The 20,320-nt window shown below is 47.9% G+C and overlaps 1 protein-coding gene across 3 annotated transcripts in view; it reads left to right on the top strand.

Annotated features, from left to right (window-relative positions):
- Window positions 1-20,320, top strand: part of FAM135B (family with sequence similarity 135 member B) — a 283,395-nt gene that overhangs the window by 136,352 nt on the left and 126,723 nt on the right. For all 3 annotated transcript variants that reach the window (XM_043601841.1, XM_043601840.1, XM_043601839.1), the window contains exon 3: window positions 9,004-9,083. In XM_043601841.1, coding sequence (XP_043457776.1) covers window positions 9,004-9,083 — 80 coding nt within the window. The remainder of the gene's footprint in view (window positions 1-9,003; window positions 9,084-20,320) is intronic.

Raw genomic sequence — 20,320 nt, 5'->3', positions numbered from 1 at the left:
TGTCACATGCTGCTAGACACAAAGGAGAGGAATAAGGGCAGAGGAGGTGCCTAGTTCACAGCTGGAAAGGACACAGGAGTTGGCAATTTTAACCTTTGACCACCCACATCCCTGAAGTTTTCAGGACAGACACATACATTCACAGCATATTCATAGAGTTCAGCTAAAAGTGCTTTATTGTCACCTGGGGCTTTAGCCCTAACCCTGTTGGAGAGTGCCAAGACTTAGGTCCAGCTTTATGGAGAGGACCCTTCTCCCACACTAAGGACTTTAAACTCTAGTGGACAAAAAGACCTGCTTTGTTTCTACCCCAGAATTCTAATCTAGATTCTTAGATTTTAATGCCTCTGCTGCAAGGAAAAGCTCAGCTCTCCACTGTCCGGAGAAAAGACAGTAAGAGAAGTCAGAATGCCTATGTCATGTCTTCTAAGTTTCCGCTTAGAGAAAATATGGCTCTGGTAAAGTCTGGAATCAGATTCTATCTGTAAGGATTGTGTTTGGCTTCAAATGATCAAACATGTGACTGATCCTGGCTTAAAAATGATAAGATGTCACAAGAAGTCCACATCTGGACTTCAACAAGGATATGAAGGACTCAGACTTCTGTCTTTCTGCGCACCATCCTTTCCACGTGGCTTTTATCCTCATGGCCAAAAGATGGATGTTCTAGTGCCCACTGGTAGTTTCTTTCTGTATCAAGTCAGGAGACAAAGTCAGAGAAGGGACAGACAGCCCCAAGGATCATGAAACCAAGACTTCTTCTTTAAAAGTGCTGTTCTCTGGGGTGCCTGGGTGGCTCAGTCGGTTGAGTGTCCGACTTCGTCTCAGGCCATGATCTCACGGTTTGTGGGTTTGAGCCCCACATTGGGCTCTCAGAGCCTGGAGACTGCTTCGGATTCTGTGTCTCCCTCTCTCTCTCTGTCCCTTCCCCGCTCACGCTCTGTCTCTCTCTCTCTCTCAAAAAAAAAAAAAAAAAAAAAAAAAACATAAAAAAAATTTTTTTTAAGTGCTTCTCTTTGCTCCATTGGGAAATGTATCCTTTTCTCTCATTAGCCGGGAGAAGATCAAAAGATCTCTCTTAGCTGCAAGGGAGTCAGGAGGGGTGAGTGTTTTTAGGTAGGCATATTGCCTTCTCTGGCAAAATCTAGTTTTTGTTTTGTAGGGAAGGAGGGGATTATGGATATTGGGCAGACAGTTCATGGTGTGAGAATCACATAGACCCTTCTGGATCAGCAAGGAGATAGGAATAAGGAAAGAGAAGGGCCATCGCGGTAGACATCAGTGGAATCTGAATTACTGTAATCATTATGTTTTGGCCATATCAAAGTATCTAGGCAAGTTTTGCTGAAATATTAGAGTGGATTTTTCTTGAAAAAGCATCTCATTATTTGCTGTTGAGGCCAATAAAATCCAGCAGAGTGGTTTGTAGTCCTGTTGTGGGTGGATACTGTCAGAACAGATGAGTCAGTCTATGAATGTACAGTAAAGATGTATTGGTCATTTCCTGGGTCTTTTTTTTTTTAAGTTAATTTTTTTAGACTACCAAGGCCTCTCTTACTGGTCTGACTTCCCTGGCTTCCCTTTTAGGCCCAGAGAGTTTTCCCCAGGGACCTGTGGGTCTTGCACTGACCTGTTAGGTCACACAGCCAGTCGGGGCAGAGATCCAGAGTTCGCACTCTTACCCGTGATGCTACATAGCCTCAGAAGACTCCAAGAGGAGGACTTTTTCTTAGCCATGTGGACACAGCTGTGTCGTAGCAGAGCATTACATCTTATGCCTACCGTTTTGTATCAAGTGCCACGTGCCACAGGTATCTCTCAACCTGTCCCACCAAGGCCATCACCTCTCCCTCTGCTTCACCCCAGCCATGAGGTTGGAGGATAGATTGGGATCACGGCCGGGGGAGGATGTGTATATAACACACGCCTCAGGTAATAGCAGCAACAATATTTTCTCTTTAATGAAATATTAAAGGTTGAGCATCACACCAAGGGCTTTACATGCACGTCCTGTTTACATCGCATGACATTTCTGTGAGGCTGTACAGATATCATCACCTGTGAGGAAAGAGTTTCAGAGAAGGAAAGTGATTATGTGAAGACTGCCTGCTTTGGGACCTACTCCAGAGTCTCGGTTTGACCCTTTTGCAAACACAGTGATTTGTACTTTGGGTCATGTTGACTGCCTCTGGGTCAGAGTGGTTATTTCATATCATCCCTGATATGAAAGTGATTGCAACAAAATGTCACAGATCTCTGTATTCCCATTATAGAATGTCATTTCTAGTTTTGCGAGTTTTATAAAAATTGCATGTGGATTCTTAGTCACTCGCAGAGTTGTATATGTTGCGAGTGGATTGTATAACCCCATGGTTTTTGAAGGAATCCGTTATTGGATTCTTTCTTCCGTTCTTCCCTTCCTTCTGTCGTTCCTTCCTTCTGTCCATCTGTTCGTTCGTTTGTTCGTTCCTTCCTCCCTCCCTCCCTCCCTCTGCCTTCCTTTCTCCTCCCCTCCCCTCCCCTCCCCTCCCCTCCCCTCTCCTCTCCTCTCCTCTCCTCTCCTCTCCTCTCCTCTCCTCTCCTCTCCTCTCCTCCTTCCCTCTCCGTTTCTTTCCTTTTCTTTTTTCCTTCCTTCCTTCCTTCCTTCCTTCCTTCCTTCCTTCCTTCCTTCCTTCCTTCCTTCCCACTCTCTCCCTCTGCCTTCCTTTCTTCTCTCCTCTCCTCTCCTCCTTCCCTCTCCATTTCTTTCCTTTTTTTTTCTCCTTCCTTCCTTCCTTCCTTCCTTCCTTCCTTCCTTCCTTCCTTCCTTCCCACCCCCTTCCTTCCTCCCATTCTCCCCCCCTTCCTTCCTCCCTCCCTTTCTTCCTCCCTTCCTTCCTTCCCTCTGACACCGAATGCCAACTATGTGCAAGCACCATGTTAGTTGCTGGAAATACAGAGATGAATAAGAACAGCTGGTGGTTAGTGGATATTTCTATAATCAACCAAGAACAAGTGTTTATTAGATGATTTTCTCTTCTTATACAGTGCTAAGAGCTCTAAGGAGGAATACAAAAGAAGCAAAAGATAGCATTCTTATTCTAAAGGTGCTTTTGGGAAAACAAAGGGAAATGCATTAGCGATCAGAGGGAGAATGTGATTGGACTCCTGGTGGTAATAGTGATGGGGAAGTTAAGGGGAGGCTAATGAAGTTTAAAGCACCTGTGTTTGCCTCCCCAGATAAGAGCTTGGTTTTAATCAAATGGCCCTATGTTTTAATCCCTAAACTTTCCATTATGTAGCCGTGCGACTAGGGGAAAATTACCTAACCTCTCTGAGTCACAGTTTGTATTGTTAACATGGGGGTAATCATTCCTTTCCTTTCGTTTCGTCATGATGAAGAAATTTGAAAACCTATATACATTAGTTTACTACAATTGCTGCAATAAATTGCCACAAATTAAATGGCTCAAAACAACATAAATTTATAATCTGACAATTCTGGAGGTCAGAAGTTTGGAATGGATCTCACTAGGCTAAAATCTGGATGTTGGAAGGACTGTATCCATTTTGGAGGGTACTAGGGAAGAATTTGTCTCCTTGTCTTTCCCAGCTCATATAGACTGCCTGCCTTTCTTAGCTGATGGCACCTTCCACCTTGGCTGATGGCAGCGGTGGCTGGTAGGGTCTTTCTCACATTGTTTCACCCTGTCACTCTCCCTCTTCTAACTCCTTCTTCCATTTGGGAGGACCCTTGTGGTTACCTTGGGTGTACCCAGGTAATAAAGAATAATCTAATTTCAAGGCCAGGTGGTTGGCAACCTTCCTTCCATCTGCAATCTTAACTCTCTTTTATCGGTTCTGGAGATTAGGACGTGACCGCCTTGGGAAGGGGCATTATTCTGCCACCACATTATGTAAAGGACATAGTTTATGCCACTCTTATAGATGGAAGCCAATAAAGTAAAAGATGACTAGATTTATTTATTTCCCAAAAGGAGTTCTCTGCAAGTCTACACCACTGGAGCATGTAGCATACCGTCTGGAAGTTTCTATCTCCTGGTCTTAGCTTCTTTCTTCCTTCTGACTGGAACTTGCTCTCCCATCACTTGCGTATCCTCCAAGGACTTAAACTAACTCCTCCCTCCTTCACAGTGTCTTCCTTGAACGACCCCAGCCAGAAGAAGGTGGCTCTAAGACGGTTAAGGGAAATCCATGTGGGAAATAATCAGGTCATTCCTGGAGATGTGCTAACATTACTTACTGAACGTGTGAGCTTGGACAAATCCCTTCATCTCCAGAGGGTAGTTTGCTCATATTTAAGATGGAAATCACAGTAAGCATATCAAAGATTTCCTGCAGGGATGAAATGATATAATGTATGTCATGTTTGACACATGGTTTATGGATTTATGACCTGGCAGAAATTCGTGTCAGATTGAAGAGAATTATTAAAGGGGTTTAAGCATTCTGTTTAATCAGAGCAGAGCCCAATTGAGCCAGTCTCACTGAAACTTATTTCTTTCAATAAGTGCCTGTAAAGCATCTGAAGTTCAAAATGATGACTGATTCCTTGAAGTAAGATTCAGCAACACCAAATGATTTTAAGGAATAAGAACTCAGACAGTGCTTTGGAATTAGTTATAAAAGGTTTTAATTTATGCAGTAAAATGTGAGGGGTGGCAGGCTAAAAATAAAAAAAAAATACATTTCATCTTTGGCAAGGAATGCTGGTTGCCCTTTGCTAGCATTACTACTTTGGGTCGGTAGCTGGGTGTTTCCAGTGGCCCAGTGTCCGCTCTGGTTAGCAGCTGGGATGGTCCTTTCTCTCACAGAGGATTTGTAGAGGACCCAACAAGATTGCGTACATCGGGGCTCCTGATGCATAACTGCTCCAAGCACAGCCTGACAGAGTCATGATGCGTAGCCTCTGGCGATGATTGACCCATTTCTTGTTCAGAGAAGAAGACATTAGAATATCAAAACTGGAGGTAGTACATGGGATTTGCCTCTCTTCTTTTGATGATGAAATTATGGAAATGCATAGGTCTTTTATTAAAGAAACACTAGAAGTGACATTTTGTATTTGTACAAATCAGAGTTTGCCGATTGGTGACGCCAGGGGAGTTAGCCTGCAAATGTGTCGACACAGCGCTTGATTGTGAATGCGATGGCCGTGGTTGCTGCCTCCAATGGTTTCGCTCTTGCTGTTGTCACTGTCATTAATTTATGAAGCAACGGTTAACATTTGAAAGATGTTTTATCAAAAATCCCAATTTCGATCTTCCCTGGAAAACCTGAAAGATCTAACAGTACACGATCAGCATCTTTGCACAGTGGTAATTAGCAACTGCTGAGGACCAGCTGTCTGCTACGGACAGGGCAGGGACTTTCTTCTCTGGCTTAGTCTCCCTCACCCAGATGAGTGAGGTTACTTGTTGTGCCCCTCTGGGGATCTCACAATGGTAGTAAACTGCCTCTGTGTGATGAGCCATTGATCCTCAAGGAAATATAGAGCTGGGAGTTGGGAGCCTCTGGTCACAACTTGTTTGTCAACTGATCAATACCTAACCTTGTTTTAGGTGTGTTTCTGTTTAAGGCAGTGTTTGCTATCTGTTTATTATCTGTCTACCATCTATCTATCTATCATCTAACTGTCCATCTGTCATTTGTCTATTATCTATCAATCAATCAATCTATCTGTCTATCCATCCATCCATCATCTACCTATCCATCCATCATCTGTCATCTACCTATCATCTATCCATCCATCCATCCATCCATCCATCCATCCATCCATCATCTATCTACCCATCTATCATCTATCTACCCATCTATCATCTATCTATCTATCTATCTATCTATCTATCTATCCATCCATCCATTATCTATCTACCTATCATCTATCTATCTATCTATCTATCTATCTATCTATCTATCTAGTTTTGATTCACTAACCTTGAACTCATGGCCAATAGCACTGTGACTAAGGCCTGAACGAAGTTCATCTAATACACTGTTGTCTCTGCAAGGCACATCACAGCCTTCTTGCAGTTAGGGACATTGGATGGCACTACAGTGTGTTAGACGAGCTTCATTCAGGCCTGAGTTACACTGCTAGGGGTCATTTTAAATAGCAGAGTCACCCACAAAAAGCACAAAAATACAAAATAAAAAGTGGCACCAAGTAGACTGTAAACAAAATTTGTTTACACCATGAGAACTGAAAAAAGAAAGTAGTATTGCCTTAGCTCGATCTCAGGTGGAAACATGCGCGTGAGGTGAGTCAGACCTTTCTCCCCAGGAGCATGTCTGGGTGACCACAGAGGCCGTGAGTATTGAGTGCGAAGTTACAGATGACCTTTAGCAAGTGGCAGATCCACAGATACAGAATCCATAAGTAATGATGGCCAACGGCATGTGATTTGCAAATATTTTCTCTCACATGTAGCTTGTCATAATATAATCCTCTCAATAGCACATTTTGCGGAACAAAAGTTTTTAACTTTGATGAAGTCGAGTTTATCAATTTGTGTGTGTGTGTGTCTGTGTGTGTGTGTGTGTGTGTCTGTGTGTGTGAGAATCATGCTTTTGGGGTCAAGTTTAAGAACTCTTATCCCTAGATTTTATTTTTTAATTTATTAAACATTTTTTAATGTTTATTTATTTTTTGAGACAGAGTGAGACAGCACACGAACAGGGGAGGGGCAGAGAGAGAGGGAGACACAGAATCAGAAGCAGGCTTGAGGCTCTGAGCTGTCAGCACAGAGCCTGACGCAGGGCTCTAACTCATGAACCGTGAGATCATGACCTGAGCCGAAGTCTGACGCTTAACCCACTGACCCACCCAGGTGCCCTTGTCCCTAGATTTTAAAGTTTTCTTTTATTTTCTTTCCTAAAGGTTTAATAGTTTTACATTTTTTCCTATAAGTGTATGATCCACTTTGAATTAATAAATTTTTGCGTAAGGTGTGAAATTTAAGTGGAGCTTTTTGTTTGGTTTTGGTTTGGTTTCTGCCTACGGATGTCCAGTTGCTTCAGGACCATTGACTGAGAAGGTCACCTTTTCTCCATTGAATTGCTTTTGAAACTTTGTCAGAAATCCTTTGAGCAAAGTTGTGCCCTTGTTACTGCAGAGGGAGGAGGGTAGAAATTTTAATTTTTAATTATTCATTAAATTAATAAATAATTTTTTGAATTAATAAATTTTTGCGTAAGGTGTGAAATTTAAGTGGAGCTTTTTGTTTGGTTTTGGTTTGGTTTCTGCCTACGGATGTCCAGTTGCTTCAGGACCATTGACTGAGAAGGTCACCTTTTCTCCATTGAATTGCTTTTGAAACTTTGTCAGAAATCCTTTGAGCAAAGTTGTGCCCTTGTTACTGCAGAGGGAGGAGGGTAGAAACTCAGGCCCCCCACATGGTCTGTACTTAAACCAGGGTTGTTGAGGTTCTCCTTACCATCCATTAGTAGGCAAAATCTGGCCCCCTTCTCAAAGACCTTCTCTTGCTGGGCGAGGAAGGTGCCTTGTTAAAGCTTTGGTAGGAGTGGACCTCGAGGCTCCCACTGGCCTTTGCCGGGATGGACGGAGGTGAGACCACAGTTTCTGTGTGTAGTGTGGCTGGAGTACAACTACTATTGGCTAAAAGTTTTCTGTCGTGCTCGGCTGCCCCCTTTCTGGTTTTTTGTCTAGAGGAAGCAGGCATTTTTGTTGGGGATTTTCTTTTTCTTTCTTTTTTTTTTTTTGTCTGCAGCCATTAGAATCTCTGGATAGCTGGCTTCTCTCTGGGACATGTGAGGCAAAAAGAAAATGTGGAGAACTCACCACCCTGTCTCTCTTTGGTACTTGAGGTCCTTAGACTGTTTGATTCCTTCTTCTGCAAAAATCTTGTGTTCACCTATATTGTCTAGAGGTTTTAGTCGTATGTGGTGGGAAAATTATATCCACTCCATCTTTCCTGGAAGCAGATGTCATGGCAGATATTTTTTTTTTTAAGTCATCCTTTTACAGACGCAGAAACAAGTTCAGAGAAGCTGTGTGGTATCTTCTAAGTCACACAGCTCACAAGTGAGGTCACCCAAACTCCAGCTGTGACTCTGGTCCCAGTGCTCTGTGTTCCGCATCTCCTCCGCTCTCCACACACACGTAAAACGAACACAAGACCATCAACAGAACCTCCTGGGGGGATATTCAGCACGCAGCATCGCCCCCGGCCACAAGCTCAGTGAGCCATCAGAGATGGATGTGTTCATGGCCCATTTTACCTCTGTTTCACTTGGTTTTATGCACATTCTGTTTCACAATGAGCTTGAAATTGGTGGAAGGGGAGAACAATTATGACGCCAGAAATGTTCCTAAGAGCTTGCGAGCAAAAGGGCCATTAATTGCAAGGCACGGAATTGCAAAAGATGCCTCTGCACCTGTGGAGGCAGCGGACAGATCAGAGGCTTTGCTGATGGCGTGGGAACCCGCACGGTGTCCTGAAATGATGGGATTTGGAAATGGGAGTGACATGTTAAAAATAAGGGCACAGAAATGCACTGGGAACAGCGTTTGGCCGTACCCCCAGGATCGACAGCTCAGCTGTTGTGTTTCTAAAGGAAGTATTTGTCTGTGTTGCAACAGGATAGCAACTCAGTTTGTGTATGGATTCTGCCCCACGCATTAAAGCTTCCATTTTCCCTTAGAATGGACTTTTCTGACTAAAGAAAAACCATGCCCCTTAATGTACCTGTGCCCTATGACCAACCCACCTATTCCTTTCCCTGTCCCTTCTGCCGCCAACCTTGCATGTGTCTCGTACGATCTCCTGTCATCTCAACTTCCTGTTTCCATCTTGGCCCCGTCCCATCCCTCTCCCACTGTGGTGACACAATGAATCCCTCTTTGGTGCCAAATGATCATACATGCTGCCTAGAAACTTCCACGGTTCTCTGTGGCATTTAGGACTAAGTCTGGTTACTTTTGGAAGAAGCCAACAGTAAGGGGTCTGATCTTCATCAGCCTGTCCTCTGTTCCTTCCATAGGTATTACCAGATCCGAGTGACCTTGAAGGTGTCCTCAAGGATCCCCCACAGACTGAGCGCCTCCGTCGTCGGGCAGACAGGTGAGCAGCGGGATGGGAGTGGGGTGCTTATTCTCCACCAGTAAACCGTCATTTCTCACTACATGCCAGGGCGTGGCAGGGTGCAACGTACATGGTAGCATCAGTAAGTCATGTTGCGTGTCTGATGCGTGCATTTTGGAAACGGAGACCCACTGTTGGCGTGGCCATGTGTGCATGATGGAGCCCGGCTGAAGGAGAACACCCTCTCCCAGGGATAACCTGGCTGTGAGGGGTTGGCCAGGGTCAAGTCAGGGAGAAAAAGGATGGCAACCGGCCTCCAGCAAGTGGGTAGGAAGAATCCTGTTGTCAATCCTGAGAATCAGACCGAGTAAGCTGGCAGGTTAATGGTTCTTCTCAGACACAAGGCGGGAGTCAAGATCAACACTCCAGCTTTGGGAGAGGGAGTGCCAAGGACAGCCCAGTTTCTAGCTTTGAGAAGGCTGGGTATTAGGGGGCATCCGGGGCTCCCTGCTGGTGCTCAGTGCGATAGGGTATTGAGTCCAAAATATGGAGCTTCTTACACAAGAAATGAGGATCAGCGCCAAGATGAAATACGTTAGTCAATTTGGGAGGATGTGTGGATCAATCATATTTCTAGAAGGAGAAAGATGTTGGGGTGGAGTAGAGAGAAAGTAAGGAGATAAGAAGACGGAATTATGGAAAGTTGGCTGAACTTTAAAGATACAAATAAAGGTAGTAAAGATTATTGTGGACATTGGATCTGGTAGAGTCAAAAGCTCTGGTCATTGGTATCCTTCAAAAAATTCCTTTTGGAATTTCCCTGGTAATTGGGCCTCTTCATTATTGGCAATGATACTCTGGTGAATAGAATTGCATTCAGCTCGGGCGCCTGGGCGGCTCAGTCGGTTGAGGGTCCGACTTTGGCTCAGGTCATGATCTCGTGGTTTGTGAGTTCAAGCCCCGTGTCGGGCTCTGTGCTGACAGCTCGGAGCCTGGAGCCTGCTTCGGATTCTGTGTCTCCCTCTCTCTCTGCCCCTCCCCTGCTTGTTCTTCCTCTCTCTCTCTAAAAAAAAAAAAAAAAAAAAAAAAAAAAAAAAAAAAAAAAAAAAAGAATCGAATGCAGTTAAATACCCACAGATTGGCGTGTACTGGGAGTGTAGACCAGCCAACAGGGTCGGCTTAGCTCCACCCTGGGGGAGGCGGGGGAGGGGCAGGGCAGAGCAGGCTGCTCAGGCCACCCAAGAGGACATCACAGATTGTAGCTGGTTCATGGGCGGAGCCTGTGGGCTAGAAACAGAAAGATACTGGAGACCCCCTGCTCCTCCTCTGGCCCTGGGTAGAGTCCAGCATTAAGTAATAAGTCTTCGCACTGCCACAGCGTTCCGTGTCTTCCACTCTGCTCCTCTCTCTGGCGAAGAAATCAGGCAGCTGAGACCAAGTCTCCCGTGCCCCGTGAGCATTCAGGAAGCCTGCGGTGCCCTGCTTGGTGAGCGCCGTCTCCATCCCAAGTTCTGCCAGACGAAGGTCACTGGAATTGGCTGAGAGAGTAGGAACCTGACGTTGCATGAACTTGTGTGTAACCCCAGGAGTTGGCAACTTGGACTTTATTTCCTTAGCTGAATAACGAGGATAGGGGTACCTGAGTGGCTTAGTTGGTTAAGCATCCGACTCTTGGTCTTGGGTTCAGATCATGGTTCATGATCATTGGGTTCATGGGTTCGAGCCCCACGTTGGGCTCTGCACTGACAGTGCAAGTCTGCTGAGATTCATTCTCTCTCTCTCTCTGTGTTTCTCTGTCTCTCTCTCCCCCTTCCCCATGTTCTCTCTCTCTCTTCCCATCAAAGTAAATAAATAAACAATTAAAAGAAAAGGATGAGGATAAAAATCCATCCTCTGTCGTGTTCTTGTCTTAGAGACGATAAAGGAGGACTTTTCACATCCACAGAGAGTACAAATGTCAATTGCCAGGATAGGAACTGGCACAAAGGAAGTGCCCAGTCAGTCTGACCTGTGAGTGGCTACACGATCTGGGGCACGAGGCCAGGTCTGTTCTCAGGACGAGGCTGGGACGCAGAAATCTGGTGGGGCTGGCACCCCAGCCCCCCTGCCGACAGCCATCCCCAGGTAGCCGACGAGGACGCCATTCCTCCCCTGTGACTCTAGAGCCTGAGCTCAACTCCTTGTCACCAGTGGAGCCTTCTCTTGGGGCTGGCAGTCCCCACCAGCAGGCGGCTTGGAGAGAGGAGGACTTGAACCACAGAAACAGAGAAGAGAAAAATGAAATGCAGTTTGGGGGAGGAAAAAAAGGTTGCTTTTTCTTCTTTGGTCTTGTTGGACGTGGGGATAATTAGGGTACGCTTGCTGTGCCCTTGGGTTTTACAGGAGCATAATATTGAGATTGACTGCTAACAGAAAGGCCAGCGACAGTCACAACAAGGATTCCTGCATGAGGAAGAGACAGAATGTGTGGTTGCTTACTCAAGGTGAATTTCCGATTGTATCACGTTTAGTTAGATATGGCAGCGGCACCAAGAACACCAAAACTTCGTGGTTTAGGATGATGATTTATTCTTGATGTTTTCAGTCGGCTGGGTTCAGCCAGGTCACACATGTGCTGCCCTGAGCTGAGATTTCTGCAGAGAGGTTGGATTGTTGACGTCTTCATTCACATGTCTGATCCCTTGGTTGGGATGCTCGACTGCCCAAGGCAACAGCTGAGGTCCCGTCTCCAGCTGAGTGGTCTATCTTCTTATACGGTAGCTCAGTTCAGAGAGAGGGAGAGAGAGAGAGAGAGAGAGAGAGAGAGAGAGAGAGAGAGAGAGGAGATTCTAGGTCTCTAAAGGGCTGGGCTGGTAACTGCCAAGGGGTCCCTTCCCCAAAGTGCAAGATCAGCCCACCTTCAAGGGGGAGGAGGAGTATACTCCATCCCAGGTAGGGCGCCCTCTGCAGGTACAACCATGAAGGAAGTTTTAACAGTGCTGTTTGCATACAATCATCCAGACCTAATTTCCATCACGTGCACGTAGTTCTAAGGAAGCAAAAAGAAAGAAAAATGTATGTTTAGACAATGAAGTAGGATATGCTGAAAAAAGAATCAGAAGGAGTCAAAACACATGGGACCTAATGATGTCTTTATTTTTACATTAGTGGAGTGGTCTTGCGGGGACAAATGATTTAATTTGGCTTTTCTGTTCCATTTATCTCTAAAACAGAAATGGAAAAAGCATGCCATGTCCAGAGAAGCAGAGCTGAGTAGTGGTGAGAGCCATAGGCTCTGAGTTTTGCAGGTTCAAATCCTACGTCCGACACCTGCCAGCTGTGTGGGTTTAGAAAAGTTGTTTAGCCAGTTTGAATTTCGGGTTCCTCACCTATAAAGTGGGGCTGGTAAGAGGTACCTACCTCTTGGGTTTGTGTTGAGGATCGAATGAATTTTGCAAAGAAATGTCTGAGAGTGGTGCCTGGAGTGCACAGCGAGCTCATGGCACCTGTTAGCTGGAGTAAGTGTCCCTTCTGTGCGGACAGTGGTCCTTTCTGAGCAGCACTGTGGCCCATGCTGGTCCCCGGGACACGTTGCTGGGGATGGGCGTCTGCCTTGCTGCTGTGGGGGAGCTCAGAGTCCCCTGAGGGAGGCAGAGAAGTGTCTCCCGAGTCCAGCAGAGATGGACCTTGAGATGGGGTCCCAGGTGAGGTCTTGAATTGGAGCGGAAGCTGGCCCCGCAGACAAGGGTGGAAAAGGATGATCTGGGCGCATGCAGCAAAATGACTGGGGCCTGAGCGGTGCAAGGCGTGCACAGGACACTTGTGGGGTGGCGGGGGGGGCCAAGGGGAGGAGAGAGAGTACTGCAGGCGGGGCTGGGGGCCACGTCGTGCCCGACCGAGCCCCCCAACTTCTTTTCATCAGGTTGGCCCCAGGAGATGCGCGCACTCTGAAGACTTATAAACCCAGGCTGTTCAAACGCAAGAGGTTGTCTCGTAGATTAAGGGGCAGAATTTTACATTTTTGTTCTCTTTTTAAACATACCCTTTCTCTGGCAGCCACAGTCTGCGGAAACGGTTTCCCAGATGATTTAGATACTGCTTCTCTGGATGTGAAACAGTTTCTCATTGAGTTTCCCAAGCTCGACGTTTATGGTTAGAGTCTGTGAATAAGAAAAAATAATTCCCCGCGTGAAATGCAGCCATTGCCTGTGCACTGTCCTGTTTCCTTCTTTCAAAATGTGCTTAACAGGTGACTTGGGGAAGGTTTCTCTGGGAAACCGATGGTTTCTTCTCTTGGACTACACTGTGAGGGGCTCTGAGCTCCCGCCAGCCAGGAGCAACTGTCCCCCTGGGCATTCTAGAAAGATCCCAGCATTACGGAACAGACGCACGTGCCATCACCTGTGATGGATGGCAGGTCTGCCCCTGGAACTGAGGGCAGGGCACAGAGGGGGCCACTTCTCCGTGGATGTGGGTGCAGTGGGGGTGGGGGGCGGTGTTTGGCCCTGGTGAATCTGAGGTCCACGGCATCTCGGTCATTACTGAAAACAGAGAAGTATCAGTTATAGGTGGTCGTGTGATGATGTACTGAGGCCAGGAAGTCTCTCTGCTGTTCCGGAACTTTTCAGAAGCCTCCTACAAGCCAAAGCACTGCGACCTGAGAGAGAGACAGAGGTGAATTTTGACCACTTAACATGTGAGGCTTGAGGTGTAACAGGGAGAGAAGCCAGAAGTGAGACATTTTAAAATGTGGTTTTGGGGTGCCTGGGTGGCTCAGTCGGTTAGGCGTCCGACTTTGGCTCAGGCCATGATCTCGCTGCTCGTGAGTTCAGGCCCCGTGTCGGGCTCTGTGCTGACAGCTCGGAGCCTGGAGCCTGCTGCGGATTCTGTGTCTCCCTCTCTCTCTGCCCCTCCCTCCCTCTCTCTCTCTCTCTCTCTCTCCCTCCCCCGCTCATGCTCTGTCTCTCTCTCTCAAAAATGAATAAACTTAAAAAAAAAATTTTTTTTAATGCGGTTTGGCTCGATTCAAAGCCTTGCTTACCGTTTTTGGGTCTCATAGAATTGTTTCCTCTCTTCTCCTGGGGTCAGGGCTGTGGGTAAGTGGCAGGTTCGCACCTGTGAATAAATGTTAAGTATACTGAATTGTGACCCTTTCCTTTCACCAGAGCGGTGCTATTGAATAGATTTTGCAGTCTCTTCCTTCCCAGAGGTGTTAACAAATTTTCCCCTTGGGGGGATGGCCGCTGAGGTCAGTCCGTGGGTCCGGGAACTTCAGATCTTTGAGGCTGTGTGGGGTGATTAGGCACAAACAGGCATCTGCTACTCATGGCTCATGAAGGCCAGAGAAAAATAGCTCGGTAAATTGTGGAAACATGTAAAAATTACCATGATTAGTTTTAGTAATGTTTTGAGAGGTGATTTCCATTTCCATTAAGTGGAAGCAGTTAAGAGTTTCATCGTGTAGGGGGCGGGGTGACATTTATTCTTTAAGAGAATCCATCTCATTTCTTTTCAGGGTCCATTAAAGTGCACCTAAATGTCAAATACGCCTGTTTTCATGGCGAACACTACGCAGGTAAAACACTCGAACTCCGGGGCTCTGAGTACCCACCTGGGGCCGTCAGGAAGGGTGTCTCTGGATAAACCGAGACGTTAATGGAATTTCTCCCACCTGCTCAGTTTCTGGGCAGCAGTCAGCTCAGAAACACTGAAGCCCGGGTCCCTCCTGGTCGACCCTGTGGGCAGGCCAGGAGTCTGCTTTGCCGGCTGGCCCCGAGACCCAGCTGCCACTGGGGCCGAGCCACTCGTCCCTCGCCCTTTGAGCTCGCCGTGGCATCCTTCAGCCTGCTTGACCTGCAAGTCCCTCCCGGGAAGCTCTCTCCAACCTGCTACACCACCCTTCTTGCGTCTCTGCCTCTGCCCTTGCTGTTCCTTCCACTTTGCATGCCTGTCCCTCCCTCCCGCCCCTTCGGATCCACGAGATTGGCAGAAAGAGCCGATGCCGGTTCTCTGAGGGCGACGTCCCGCCCCGGGAAAGTGGCCAGTTCCCCGTCGGAGCATCTCACAGCTACGTGCTCACAGCACGCACCCTCCCCGTTTCCACGCTTCTCTTGCACCGCGCAGCGTGCTCTCATTCACGGGCACCTGGGAGCTGGCTTTGGAGGATCACCCCAGGCTGCTGGGAACAAGCACTTCGTTCAAGATTTGAACTTGCCTGAGGCCTCGAGTCCCATCGTCCCCCGTTACCACCCCCGACCCCTGCCTCGCACCCGTGATTGTTAGTACAGGGATGGGGAAGCCCAGCCTCTTGTCTCCGGATGGGGCAGGCTGAGATGTAACTCATGTTCCAGAGTCCCCTGCGGGATCAGGCTGGCTCCCTGAAATGCACTGTGTGTGCCTCCCCCCTTCCCCTGCCCTGGGTTCCCCAGGCTTCTCCCACTGGAGCACATCCATAAGAGGTCACCAGCACGCAAGCCCTCATCTCTGGGCCCGCTGCTTTATCATCCGCCTCCAGAAACCACTGGAAGCTGTATAGCAGTTAGTTGTGTTATAGGAAGTAGAGTGTGAAGTTAGCCAGACCCGAGTTCACCCGGGTTCCTCGTGACCCTGTGCCCAGAGCCTCTGTTTAGCTCCCTCTGTAAATGGGACACCAGTGGTAGAAACAGTAGGGCTGTTTTGGGGATCAGGTAAGGTAACATGTGTGGGTACGTTGGGAGCCCCCATACGCACACGCACAAGGTCATGGCCTCCTTGCTTCAGCGCCCGCCACGTTTGGCAGGAACAGTCTCCAAAGCCACCCCACGTTTAGTGTAGCTTCTGTGGAGGTTCTCCGCATCAAACCCCAGTTTCTGAAAGTCGGCTGTGTGTGAGGTGCAGTTGAAGCAGGGGCGCCTGGGGGATTCAGTCAGTAGGCGTCTGACTCTTGGTTTCCACCTAGGTCATGATCTCACGGTTCGTGAGTTGGAGCCCTGCGTTGGGCTCTGCGCTGTGAGCACAAACCTACCCGGGATCCTCTCTTTCCCTCTGTCACTGCTTGTGTTCTCTCTCTTTCTCTCTCAAAATAAATAAATAAACTTAAAAAAATTATTGAAGCAGAGCTTGATGGCAGACCCTGCTGTCTCAGAGCTCAGACACGGTGGTGGGGACCCAAGAGGCCTAGTGACAAAGGCAAGGAGAGTGACGAGGGCCCAGGAGGAGGAAGGCCAGGTGCTCAGGGCTCGGGCAGCATCCCTGGGAGGGCCTGAGTGCTGTTTCCCCGGGTCTGACTCTGCCAGGCCAACTGACCTCCAGGTGTCCTGACTTCTGGCCTGGGGATGTCAGGGCTAATCTCTGTCCAGAGACCAAGGAGAGCCCCCCAGCAGGTCCTCCCAGCCTCAGCCCAGCTGGCGTGGGCACATCTGACCTCAGTCTACCTGGAGCGGGCACACCTGTGGTGGGCACATTGGCGGGGGCACACCTGGCCTCAGCCTACTTGGCTTGGGCACACCTAGAGTGGACACCCTGGCCTGCTATTCCCCCCACACTGGCAAGGTTGCTCCCAGGCAGTGGCACTGCCAGCCTGCACCTGTGTGGGGGCAGCTGGCACCTGCTGAGCGTGATTGAGGCACGGGCACCTGAGAGAAAGGTGAGGGTAGGCCAAGGACCCCTGCTGCATCTGGCAGAGACGATGCGATGCACGCTTCAGAGTGGCCTGACAGAGAGAGCAGGGTCTGTCTGTGGAGTGCAGCCGGCTGGGTCCCGCTCCTGCTGGGTGACCCGGGACTTGCTGCTACCCTCCCTGGGCCTCATGGTCCTCCTCCCTTCTTCATGGCATCCTGAGAATTGAAAATGTTAATATTATGAAAGCACTTAGAAGGGAGATTGACATCCTAGGCCCTCAATAAACTTTGGGTATTTTTAGTTTTATGGAAGGAGCCAGAATCCGCAGACATGCATGAAATTTACATGGGCTGAACCGGTAACCCTGGTGGGTTTTGTTTATTCTGTAAATGTTTCTTGAGTGCCTCCTGTGTGGCCTGAGCTGTTTCCAGAGCTCTCTGAAGTCCTGGATGCCCCCGTGGATGTTGACTTCCTGGTGAACTTTCCATTACTGGAGGTTCCTAGCAGGGGTTTCCTGAGAGACCCTGGCAATGAAAAGGACATCCTAAGGTAGCCTACCTTGTTCAGAGTCCTCCTAGTCTTTTTAAAATGAGGTCGCTTTTTGACGGTTTGTGTGTTTGTTTGTTTGCTTTGATACTTAGGGATAGAAGTAAACCCTCCATGTGGAAGATGAGACTTAAAGCCCCGGAGCCATGTTGCCATACTCAGTTCTTGCTTTGGGAGGCTGCCAAGTGCCTGGAACATAGTTGGCGTTCCCTGTATGTTTGTCCAGCGGTGAATGGAAGACCAGGGAACACAACTTGGACCAAAGAGAGAAAGAAAAGAGGCTGAGGGGCGCCCGGGCGATTCAGTCGGTTGAGCGTCCAACTCTTGATTTTGGCTCAGGTCATGATGCCAGGGGCGTGGGATTGAGCCCCAAGTTAGGCTCCATGCTGAGTGTGGAGCCTGCTTGAGATTCTCTCTCTGCCCCTCTCTTTCTCCCTCTGCCACTCTCCTCCACTCATGCTCTCTCACTGTTCTCTCTCAAGTGAAAGAAGGAAAGGAAGGAAGGGAGGGAGGGAGGGAGAAATAAAGAAGAAAAGAGGCAGAATTTCATGCAATTAAACAAACATAGTGAGCTCTTGAGGGCTCAGCGACCCAGGGAGGAAGCATCTCAATGAGAAAGCATGCTGTTTCTGGGGCTTTCAATTAATAGTCATTAAAATGTTGTTCAAAAAAACGATTATTTAAAACAAAAAAACAACAAAGAGTCAAGACAGCCTCTTTCTGATTTGGCCAAGTGGGCTCTGAAAGTCTAAGAATGAAATAGATGCATGGAATTGGGAGTATCAGGGGGAGCGATGTCTGCCAGGGGAGGGGCCCCCTCAGGCCTCCACGTGCAGGGGTGTCAGAGGATCCCCTCCCTGTAGGGTCCCCTGTAGTGTCTAGATCCGCACTCCCACCCCTCCTAAGTCAGCTCTAGAAGTGAGGTGAGAGGGTAAGCAGAGAAAATACTGAAGAGGAAACTCATGTGGGGACGCACAATGAACTTGCTGCTGAGAACCTGGAAATTATGTAATTGTTGCTAGTAAGTTGGTACTAATGGCAGATAATTGGATGGTTGCCTCTTCTCGGCTCAGTGGCTTAGTTACGTGAAGAAATTCTCGAGTCTTATCGCCGTAACGTAAAGGACGGGTCCCTGAGAGTAGACGGGGCAGAGGGTCCTCATTCTTGACCTGCTCACAGATGCATTTTCATCTGGTGCCGATGGAAAGAGTGTCACCACGAAAAGAACTATTTGTTTCCGAGCTAGAGGAGGTGGTTGAGCGCACGAAATAGTGACTGCTATAAAGGGCAGAAAGCCTGTCTCTGTGTGTCCAGTGCTGCTGGGTATGTGCCCTGGCTAGGCCAGGGGCTCTCTCTCAACCGCGAGGAGTGATAAGGTCTGTTTTGTCCAGGATTTTCCACATTTAAAATGAGGGAGTCTGCACCCCCACTGCATGTGGGGATCAGGGATGGGGAGAGGGAGGAGGAACATTCTCAAGGGCAAAATTCCTGCTGATGGAGATCCTCCCCCCGCCCCCCTGCCCCCCCACCACACTGAGTCCCTAGAACTCATTCAGGACCTCCATCCGACCCCAGGCACTCCTACTTTTGATGACCCCACTCCACTTTCTAGGAGCTGTATTAAAATGTAGCAATTTCCCACATCCAATGCACATTTTTTTTTCTGTAAAATTTTTAAAATTAATTAGCTCCAGGGGCGCCTGAGTGGCTCAGTCGGTTAAGCGTCTGACTTCAGCTCAGATCGTGATATTCTGGTTCATGGGTTCGAGCCCTGCGTTGGGCTCTGTGCTGACAGCTCACAGCCTGGAGCCTGCTTCGTGGATTCTGTCTCCCTGTCTCTCCTTCCCTCCCCTGCTCATATTCTGTCTCTGTCTCTCTGTCTCAAAAATAAATAAAACACTAAAAAAATTTTTTTTAATTAATTAACTCCAAATGACTCTTTATTCGTGAACAGTTGTGATTTTTCTGCATGCTTGGAAAATGTTGCAAGTGAGGCAATCTACCTATAAGATCTTTGCAAATGCAGTGTAATATTTGTAAAGACTACATGTGACCAGTATATTATTTCGAGGAGATTTAATGAAGCATTTACTAATTTGACCTTGCAGGGTTATGTTTATCTTGAATCTCATCATTTTGTTTTCAGCTCAACCATTTAGGCCCCTGGGCAGCCTATAGACTGCAGGCATTCTGACTGTGGTGGCCAAGGCACAGAACAGTGCCTGCTGATGGCCAGTGTCCTACATGTTGGGGCCCAGTCCAGAATCGCTGGACAAGTTGAGTCAGTGGCCGTTTCAATAATAAAAAAGTGAATTTTATATTTCTGCATTTATTTTAAGAACTAAGTTTCATCATAGGCAATGGGACAAATTGGGCATTGGGCCAGGGACAGAATAGTCCGGGTTCCAGAGGCTTTGAAGGCAGAGAAAGCTGGACTGTCAACGTGGCTTAGTCTCTTACAGGCTCTGTGCCTTTGGGAAAGTCACTTGATCTTCCTGAATTTCAGGTCTTTTATCTGTACGATAAGGATCATAATTTGTATCTCACAGCATGCTTGAGGGCTTAAATCAGCATTTCCCACGGTGTGGTGTTAACACCAATATTGGTTAATAATTACATGGGGTTGTGAGTGATGCAGACATGACATAGAGGGGCTTAAGCCAGACAAAAGATGATTTTTCACCCACATTAAACTCCAGATGTGCGCAGACCACATTGGTATGGTGTCCCTGTGGCCTTCAGACCCCAAGTCCCAGCCGTCTTTCTGCTCCTTTGTCCTGAAGTACAGCTTCCACTTTCAAGACCCCCTTTGGGTCCAGGCTGACTTTTGAAGCTTTGGCCATGGCCTGGATGGAGCCACAGGCTGGACGGAGAGTAAACTAGAGTGAGGGGAACGGTGCCTTCTTTTTTGGGGGGGGGGGCGGGGAGCAGTGGCAGGCAGGTGATGATTTGCTGGGATTTATTTGTCTGGATGCACCTGAGAAACAGAGACGCTGAGAAGAGCAGCCTGTGAAGGGGGTACAATTCTAGGTTTGTCTCCGGGAAAGAGCCCGTGATTTGATGGTGGCCACTAGCAGCCTTCGTTCTGCGGTGGCTGCGAATAATGAAGATGCATTTAGGGACCTATGAAATACTGCTCCGGAATAGCCATC

This window comes from Prionailurus bengalensis, chromosome F2, assembly GCF_016509475.1.
Source record: "Prionailurus bengalensis isolate Pbe53 chromosome F2, Fcat_Pben_1.1_paternal_pri, whole genome shotgun sequence".
Taxonomy (NCBI): Eukaryota; Metazoa; Chordata; class Mammalia; order Carnivora; family Felidae; genus Prionailurus; species Prionailurus bengalensis.
The sequence above is the reverse complement of the archived record's forward strand: the minus strand, read 5'-3'. Positions and strand labels throughout refer to the sequence as shown.